Source organism: Schistosoma haematobium, chromosome 4, assembly GCF_000699445.3.
Source record: "Schistosoma haematobium chromosome 4, whole genome shotgun sequence".
Lineage (NCBI taxonomy): Eukaryota > Metazoa > Platyhelminthes > Trematoda > Strigeidida > Schistosomatidae > Schistosoma > Schistosoma haematobium.
In genome coordinates this window covers 12,278,826-12,288,295 of record NC_067199.1, presented here as the reverse complement: position 1 = coordinate 12,288,295, position 9,470 = coordinate 12,278,826, and the positions used below count along the sequence as shown (strand labels likewise).

Below are 9,470 nucleotides of genomic sequence, written 5' to 3'. Positions count from 1 at the left end.
AGCCGCCTTAGAGGTGACCTTCTAATGGCTTACAGCATCGTCAACAATTCTGGATATCTCCTTGAGCACCTACTTAAGTTTAGCTCCAACACAAACCTAAAGGGTAACACCCAGAAACTGGAGACAATACAGCAGAACGGACTGTAGACACAATGTCTACTCTTGAAGAGTCATCAAATGCTGAAATTCGTTGCCAGCGGAGCTTCCCAAGAGTCTTTTAGGAGGAAACCTGACCCATTCTTAAGGACTGAGAATAATATCTTGCTATGATTTACCACTTTGTTTTTCCTCTATTATCAATAATATACCTAGGTTCCAGCCTGGAGGTTTTTTTGATCCATTGCCATTAGACACAGAAGCCCGTTAAGGGAAAGCCTCTTCTATTCCGTCCACAACCATTTGAGCCATTTGAACTGGTGACCTTCATCTTGGATTCAAAAGTGTGGGCTACACTCACTTGAATCGAGAGTTGTTATGATTTCACTCTCAGTCCGCATTTAGAATCCTAGAGAACTTTTCTTACAATAAAGACCTGTTTGAAAAAATGCTATAGATAGACTGTTTAGTATTCACTTAGCTGTGTGTAATATATGTTACATTCGTTATATGACCCCCCAAAAAAACATGGAACCAAACGAATTCCTTATTAGTTCACTATGCCGTTCATAAAAGATTTCATGTTACCTTAGTCTGTCAACTTAACTTTATTTCAAATTCAATGGAAACTTTTGGTTACTCAAATACTTCAGCGTTTCATTCTTTAATATGAGGAACCAATCAACCCTTGCTGAGAATGTGGTCATCATTGAGCCTGGTTCTTTCCATTTACGAATCGGCCGTGCTGTAGAGATATTGCCCAAACGGTTTCCACATTGCATTGCCCGTAAACCCAAACCTAACGTTTCACCTTGTGTTGAACCTATTATCAATCGACAGAAAGCTGCTTGTGACTCATCCTCTCTCCAAGAATCAGTAAGCAAAATTAGATCATTTGTAAATACATTGTTTAATTTGAGTTACTCACCCGAATTGAGTGGGTTACCTGCCGTCACTCCATCTAGATTGGAGCACACTGAAACTGAAGATACAAAACTTTTTGAGTGGGAGTCCAATACACCTTTAGACCAGGAATTCTATGCATTGAATGATGCTTTTAATCGTGGTCTCAAAGATGGTTATCATATTAATTGGCCTATGCGTTATGGGTTTTTATCGACATCTGTAAACTACAGCGCCATACTGCAAGATCTGGAAGACATTTGGTCTACAGCTTTGGAAAAACATGTATGTATTTTGATCGCTTATTTATTGTGAAAGCTGAATATTCAAAAAGGAATTATTTTGACTGACTTGTGCTTTAGAGAAGGAACAATCATTCCTATACTTACATATTTGTTATTCATTTGATATGTATTAAAGTCATCAGACTGTGATATACCTACCAAGAATTGAGCAGTTATTGTTCAACTTTAATGGCACTTTAAATGATGATAATTCATGTTTCATAATCAAACCGAAATCATTGGAACCGTAGCTCTTAGCTCATAAGTTTTTGAAGAGTATTATGGCTGGAGTCTTCAAACAGAATGCTGATAATGAGATCTAGATTGCCATTTTGGTTTCCTATATATTTTCATTCGTTGATTGTTTCGTCAACTCTCAGTGAGGAAATTAATTTCAGCATTCATTTAACTACTCAAATGTCTCGAAATTTACTAGTGATTTCTAGTTTGATGTAAAGCTTATAAAATGTTTACTTATTTCTAATAATTTGATAGTCTAATCGGTAGTATTTACGTTTTGTAAACAGTAGATGATGATCGTGTTATTACAGCTCGGTAATTAGGCATTGATCTTTGTACTAGACTTTAAGTTGTAAAGAGGAAAAACGGATCCTGTGTAAAGAATGGCCCCTAAATGCCCTGGTACAGCCGAGAGTCCGCTCTCTTTCTCGAAATGCTCTCACATGGCCACGTGCATACAACTACCGCCAGGGAAGTCCTATTCACTGCTTTTTCGCGGCGGGGTTGTTTACGAAATTTAGAGGACGTAAAGCGGGTTGATGGACACGGAGAGTTCACCTAGAGGAGCTAGAAAACCCTGATTCCAAACCAATGGTGCGTATGAACTCCAGTATCATGAAGGAGCAAATGGCGTATGAGCTTATTGTTGGTTGCCGGTTACCATGGGACTGCATCACCGGACGTTACTTCACTGCCTTGTGGATCAGACCTTCAGGTCGAAGGCTACGAGTGTGCCCCATTAAGAAAACCACCTGCTTTAGTTTGGGCACCCGGATAGTATCTCAGCCCTCACACAAATCGAATAATTTACGTGTCGCAAATCTATTTGGTGCTTCCTTGTACCAATATTTATGTGTTCAAATAAATAAAAACGAATAAGATAGAGAAACCCTATTCTTATTGCATCTTAAGAAAATCATCATTCATATAGGTTTTTTTTAAAGACACAACATATCAATGTACAGAGGAATATATCAGTGAGTATGTAAAGCATTTTTACTGTTGGCTTATTTAAAAGAGTTATTAGGATACCCGAAGTTCGAGTTTTGATGCTTATTGACACTTATTGATGTGAAATATCTGAAATGTCTGGGGATTTTTATGCCTCTTGTTATTTTTGTGATACTGAGCAATCCTACCTACAAATCATTGCTGAAAGTATTTGGTTGTATGTACTCATTATTCACTGGATAGTAACTAGCATTTTACCTTGGTGCTCTTTCCTGACGGAAGTTAAATTTCCCAGTTTATTTTCTAAACTGAGTTTACGTTGTGTTTTGAATTTAATTAAGTTACAGATTGAGTTTCCAATACTCCTACTTAAGTTTAAGTACTTTAAGGTTATTATTACCTCTCATACAATAGGTTTTGCTTTAGATTGAGTATAAAAATCTATACTTGATTACTGAGTTAAATTATTAGTTTGATCATATTCGAACGTTCTAATCATCCGTTAAAGTGTCTAGGAGTTATATTGGTGGTAACATTGGGAAGTAATGTTAAATGACCACTCACTAAATACTTATTTATCGTTTAGATTTAAAATTTGATCTCGAATAAGAAACAGTTTTATATATTTAACTTTCTGTCTTTATTATTAGATTGGTATTGCGCGATCGAATCTTAGTAATTACAGAGCAATTCTAGTGATCAATGATGTATATAAAAGAAATGAAATACGTTATCTAGTTCATTTACTACTCAACCGACTAAAATTTGGACGTGTTTTTGTACATCAAGCTAGTGTCTGTGCTACCTATGGCATTGGCTTACCTACTGCTTGTGTTATCAATATAGGTGAACAAAAAACCAGTGTATCCTGTGTAGAAGATGGAGTGGCCCATACAGAAACTCGCATCATCTTACCGGTTGGACGAAGTGATGTCCTACGAGTATTCCATTCTCTTGTACTACCTAATGGATTTTGTAACAAGGAAGGTTGCATTGTGTAAGTTTATGATAATAAGAGGTTTGTCTAGTGGTTTTTACATGTCTGCCGTACTCCGAAATCTCTTTAGATTAAAAAATCATAACTACACTCTTTGAATATAATACAGAACCGTAATCCTACATCTAGTCTGTTAGTTTTTAAAACTGGATCCATCTGTTCCTTTTAATATTTGAAATATTATTAGAATTCTAATATAAAGTTACCAATCATCCTGCTTTATGTGTGTTTGTTTCACAACAATTGAAACCAACCATAATATGTGGATCAGTATATCCTCCACTAACTTTATATTATTGGGTTTGTTTCCGAAATCTGTCAGAAGTGTAGTACCAAAATAACCTCAGAATAAAATCATATAACTGTCTATTACACTTTTATTTCTAATGGTTATATATATATATATGGTTGGAGGTATTCGGGAAGAAACCTCAGACCTATGTTTCGCCCTAGTTGGCACTCGTCAACAAGGCGTACTTGCAATCTTGAAGCTTTTAAGAACCCGAATAGCTCAATGGTAGCATCTCAGACTGTGAGACTGGATAACTCAAGCCAGTCAGTCGCATCGTAAAACCTGGATCTATGTACAGCGGCTCAAGCTTCCACACCTCATTAGTACAGCAAGATGAAATGGTTATCGCAAATCCCAGAATAGCGGAGGTATTAGTGGTAATACAAAAGATTAGGCATCGAGGACAAGAATCAATAAAATATGAACTGGCGGAATAAAAAAATATAAGGAATTCAGAAGCTTAGAATCTGAGGGGAAACAAAGAATGGATTTACCTGCATCATCGCAAACAATTGAAGCCATGCCACTCAAAGTCTTTAACCACTAGTTACGATAACCACACGAACCCCAACCTGATTGTTTACGTCTGTCAACATAGCTCATTCCAGTTGTATGTGACTTCATAGGCTGGTGTTGTTTTTGATCTAGCGCCCCAACCTTTCTCCCAGCCTACTCTCAAACTATACAACAGTAGTCAAGGTATGCGGTGGTTGGGACATGTGTTACGTATTCCCGACCACCTCAGTTAAGGACTTATTATTAATGAATTTATTCACTGTTATATTTTGGTTCAATATAAAGTTAAGTTCTCAGTACGAGGTATTTCAACAAGTTTCGTTTACAAAACAAAATCAACTGGCCATCTTTATCGAGTACCCTAACCCATGCATTCCTTACTCGGTGATCCTGAATACACAAACAATGCTCAAATACTATTAACCTACAATTATCATCTATTCTTAATGGCCATGTTTCACATTTATAAAGTAGAACGGAGCAAACTATTGTGCAGTAAACTTATCATTTGGTTGGTAGATGAATATTTCGCCTGCTCTGCAAGTGAACATAAGCCAGTCGAGCTTTCTGAATACATGCCATGCCAGACGTCAGCTCACCAGGACTGATAAAGCGGTAATACGCTCAACTACTCCACTCCCTATCATTAATTTAGGTTTTGATGCAGGTTAGCCGTGAAGCAACATTTCGTATTTAAAGGGAGAGAGTCGGACCCCATACATGCTTTTATCGTTGATTAGGGTGGTCAGCAGGCTATCATCAGCGTCTTCACCAAACAGAACTATATCTGCGTATTCGAGCCATAATCCTACAGTAGCCATCACTTCCTCAATATCCCATTAACGTCTTGCTGATGAGTGTCAATTAGCACGAAACAGGTTCCGAGTTTCTTAATGACTACTTCTAGCCACCTAACATCTCATCATAGTTCACACGATGTCCAGTTACTCAGACAAGTAACCATATTGTGAAGTAATCGATAAATTCATTCAAGAACAAAGGACCAGACATTATATATATATATATATGGCATCTAATATTTTTTGTCTCAGATTTTATTCAGACACCGTCATAAAAATTAAACAAGATTCAAGAAATTCGGATATTTGACAGAATTCATCAAGAGGGAAGTTTACACTGACTGGTTGGGTTTTTTAATGTAGAAATATCTTTATATTTAAAGTAGAAGTGGTTCAACGATTTAATCATGAACACACTCAACTTAAACTACCTGGGTTACAGGTTCAATTCAGCGCTACCTACCCCAGTTTGGGCAGCTGGATAATATCCTTAGCACTAATAAATGACGTGTGATTCATAGCCGGTTAAATTAATTGTTGAGTTGGACCAAGTTTCAGAATTGTCTTCTGAGATTATCTACCATTAATAGGCGCATTAGGATATTAAAAACTTTGTACAAAATCATTTCAGTGTTTCAAACGAAGGATGAGTTTATCACTCATTGTGCTATTTTTCCTCAAGATACCCGTCAATGATATCCTAGGAACAAAGTGACGTTGTAGATTTTATTACTTAAAGAAATTTCTCCCACTCTTCTAGCGCAAATTCGTTTTGGAACATTGTTAGTTCCGGTTGCATAATCGGATCACAGAGTATTAGTGTAGACGTGAAGCATAACTTACTAGGCAGAAGTAGTCAACCGATTAATAATTCTATAAACTCATTGAATAAGGCAATCAAAACATGTTATACATGTTCAGCCATCTATCTCAATGTTATATGCTTGTTACCATAAGTGTTTAAAAATAGTTGGATGGTAGTTTAACCAAGAAACGGCATAATATACTTGAAGTCAGTCAGTCATACGTAACGTAGATACTGGCGCGTGTGCACATCGGTTCAAATTGACACGCCATTTGCACAGGAAGATGTTGTTAGTGTAAATCCCAGAATAGTGGAGGCAGTAGGAATATTAGTGGTAGCAAAAAGGTCAGGTGTCAAATATATGATTTGAGGAAATATGGACTAGTCGGATAGGAAATTTAAACTTCGTAGTTGTAGCCTATTAATTTTAAAAGGTAGTTGGAAAATCTAAGTCAAGTGATATGCAGTTGTATTCATTCTTTGCCTTCCCCCTTCTATCTTGAGCTTAGTGCCATCTCATCCTTCAATAAGGTTTTTTCTGGATTATATTTTCTGATTATCCAAATATACTAACATTAGTCTTATTATTGCGATTCCTTTGCTTTCCATCTTTTTAATCCACTGTACTGATGTGAGCTAAGTTGGTTTACACCAGTACGTATGTCTTAGGCCATGTGTGGTCTATAATATTATTGCCATTATGTAATCTGTAATGTTTTATATCGTGTCACATGTGATTTCACGATCGTGTGTAACTTGTTTATTTGTACATACACAAACTTAAAACTGATTTGGTTTAGGGATTTAAAATATGAATATCTTTCTGACGTGGAAGATTTACGCACACTTATGGAGAATTCGGTCCAATGTACAATAAGTTTACTATGTCAAGAAAACGAGAAAAATAAGCTCGATCAAGAAATCCAATCGAAAGCTAACGAATCGTTATTAAATAATGATTGTTATAATATAACACTTCAATGGACACATAAACAAAATCAATATGATATTTCATCTCTTCATCCGTCTACAGTTCTATTATCACATATACTTCCATTTGCTTGTATTTCTTCATGTGTTCCACCAAAAGAAATCTATTGTACATATCAAGTACCTTCACTACAATCATCAGAACCGGATGATCCTTTTGATGATATGTATATATCTTTGACAGCACGTGAACGTCGTAAACGTGGTTTACCGAATGAACATCAATCAACTATTCTACCTAATAATGAACAACTGGAAACAGAAATAGATGTTACGGAACAGGTAAAAATAATATTTTATATTAACTCAATTTACATTTGAAGCAGACAAATAAAAATGTGGGATCTTGCATAAAGTTACATCAAATTCAGTTATATCATAATTCGAAACGATAGTATAGAAAGACGAAATCCATATAATTGAAAAGATGGTAAACTTGCGATTATGAACGTAAATGTAAAGGTTGATAGTGGTGTAGTGGTATAATGATTAAAGTACTCGCCTTTCGACCATTAGGTCGTGAGTTAAAGTCCAGCTCCATCTACTTTGGTCTGAGCTATCAGACAGTATCATTAACCCACAATACAATCAGAGTGGCTCGAAGCTAAAATAAATCTATATGTAGTAAATAAGTTGAAATAAAAGAGAAGGAAGGTTAAGGATAAAGTGCCAATGTAATTTCTAACGTGTAAAACGTGGTTTTACTTCCGTTACTACGATTGATTTTTTCTATGTAATTTTGGATATCCAAACATCAATATGTTATCTAATTAAACAACATCACCCATTATATTTAAACCATTCTACACGTTTCAAAAGATGCCATATCATACTAGAGTTCTATAATTTTAAAACTAGTGCCATCTCTTCAGTATTATCAATATGTTATAGTGGTAATTATGAATAAAGAGAAATATAACAAAAAAATAAACCCGGTATGTGATTCTCGAGATTCAAGAAAATTATGATAAACAATTTAAATGAAGGGTTAGTTTCGTAATATTATATCTTTATTGTAAATCTATGAAATCAGGAAGTAGACAATTAAAACTTAATTTTGCATAAAGCCACTTAATAACATCCCTCCATTAAACATCTAAATACAAATGCGAACTTTCAATTATAGAATGTTAATCAACAAAGATTACTGTGTGGATCTGTAGCCATAACTGTTAAGAATTCAATAAATTGAATGGGCTTTGGATCCATAATTTTGTAGACCATTGAACGTTAGCTCCTGATCTGACATCAGTTACTGATGAATTTTATCCAAACCAACTTTTCCTATTGAAATTATTAACTGTCAAGTAGTTTTACTTACTGATATGTTTCACATAGTCTTTTTTTACAAAGTTAATCAATCGAGCTTGTATTTAATAGTTTGAGCATTTTCACCATATTTTCTCTATAGGTGGCTCCAGTAGACAAACCCCTTCCACAAAAACCTAACTCCTTTGAATCCCTTCCAGAGGCAGTTTGGTGGAGTATCAGTCAGTGTGCAAACTTAATTGGTTCTCAAGTAGGGTCAGAAGTTATTGTTCAAACCTCTGGTCTTGCACCCGGAAAGCCTTCTCAAAGTTCAAGCTCCGTAAGTGACGAACTACGTCGACGTTTGTTAGGATGTATTATTCTTACTGGTGGAGGGGTAGCTGGTGTTAATAATCAAATAATGGAAAGATGGTTGACTGAGCAGCTAACTGTAATAGCACGGGAAAAACAAGTAGCAACAACCGTATCAAGCCACATACCAACAGTTGAAATCATTCATCACTCTGAACCTGGAGACCTCTCTTGGTCTGGTGCTAGGTTGCTACTTACTTCTGACTTGATGAATGACTTGTGGATCACACCAGTCGAATGGAACAAATTTGGTTCGAGAGCTCTTCGTGAAAAAGTACCCTTCCCTTGGTGATTTAAACTATAAATTGTAGATTTATGAACGCATCTGTGAAATTTCTCATTCATGTTATCAAATGCATTTATCCCAGTTATTTCTAGTTTGTTCTTTGCGTACCTGTCGAAAAGAAATTACAACTTGCCCAAGGAAATTACGTGTACTAACGTTCATCTTCATTTATATAAAGAGCCAATCCTCATTCTTATATGATATCAAGCCATATACTGCCTAATATCCATATAGCCTAAAGTAGTATTGGTAGTCTACGAGAACACAGAGGTACTGCGTTCAGGAAGAAATCTATTAGTCGTGAAGTCATTATTTGAGGGGTTGCTTGGATCTGCAAAAGAAAATTGTCTCTGGGAATTCCAGTCACCTGTCATCGAAGTAAATCCTGTAAAGGATATCCCTCCCGTTTGATAAATTTCTAACGAGCTCATTCGCTTAGATATTGATTAGTGCGAATGAAGTATTGCAGTCCAACGAACACCCGGATAATACGAGTTACCGTTCTGTCTGTACTTATTGCAAATGTGGGGAGTGGATAACTGGACTTCTCCCATTATATAGTTCTTAATAAGTTGGTAACTAGCAACTCTAAAACATCAATAAGTAGTGTTCATCAAAGACTGTCTATTAAAATGATGTATTTTAGAGTAGATAACTGGCTTATGAGGCGTCCGATCATCACTCACTTGA

The 9,470-nt window shown here is 35.9% G+C and overlaps 1 protein-coding gene across 5 annotated transcripts; it reads left to right on the top strand.

Moving 5' to 3' along the window:
• Nucleotides 1–345: 345 nt before the first annotated feature.
• On the top strand, nucleotides 346–8,865 carry ACTR8 (Actin- protein 8; the record flags this gene model as incomplete). 5 transcript variants are annotated; one of them, XM_051215683.1, is made up of 4 exons in its annotated part: nucleotides 346–972; nucleotides 3,125–3,471; nucleotides 6,975–7,156; nucleotides 8,286–8,865. In XM_051215683.1, the coding sequence occupies exons 3-4, from the start codon at nucleotides 7,040–7,042 to the stop codon at nucleotides 8,784–8,786; spliced, it is 618 nt and encodes a 205-aa protein (XP_051066211.1). In that variant the 5' UTR covers nucleotides 346–972; nucleotides 3,125–3,471; nucleotides 6,975–7,039. The 5 variants fall into 5 exon arrangements, with proteins under 5 accessions (XP_051066211.1, XP_051066212.1, XP_051066210.1 ...); XM_051215684.1 differs by having other exon boundaries at nucleotides 6,685–7,156; XM_051215682.1 differs by having other exon boundaries at nucleotides 346–1,284.
• Between the last annotated feature and the right edge of the window lie 605 nt (nucleotides 8,866–9,470).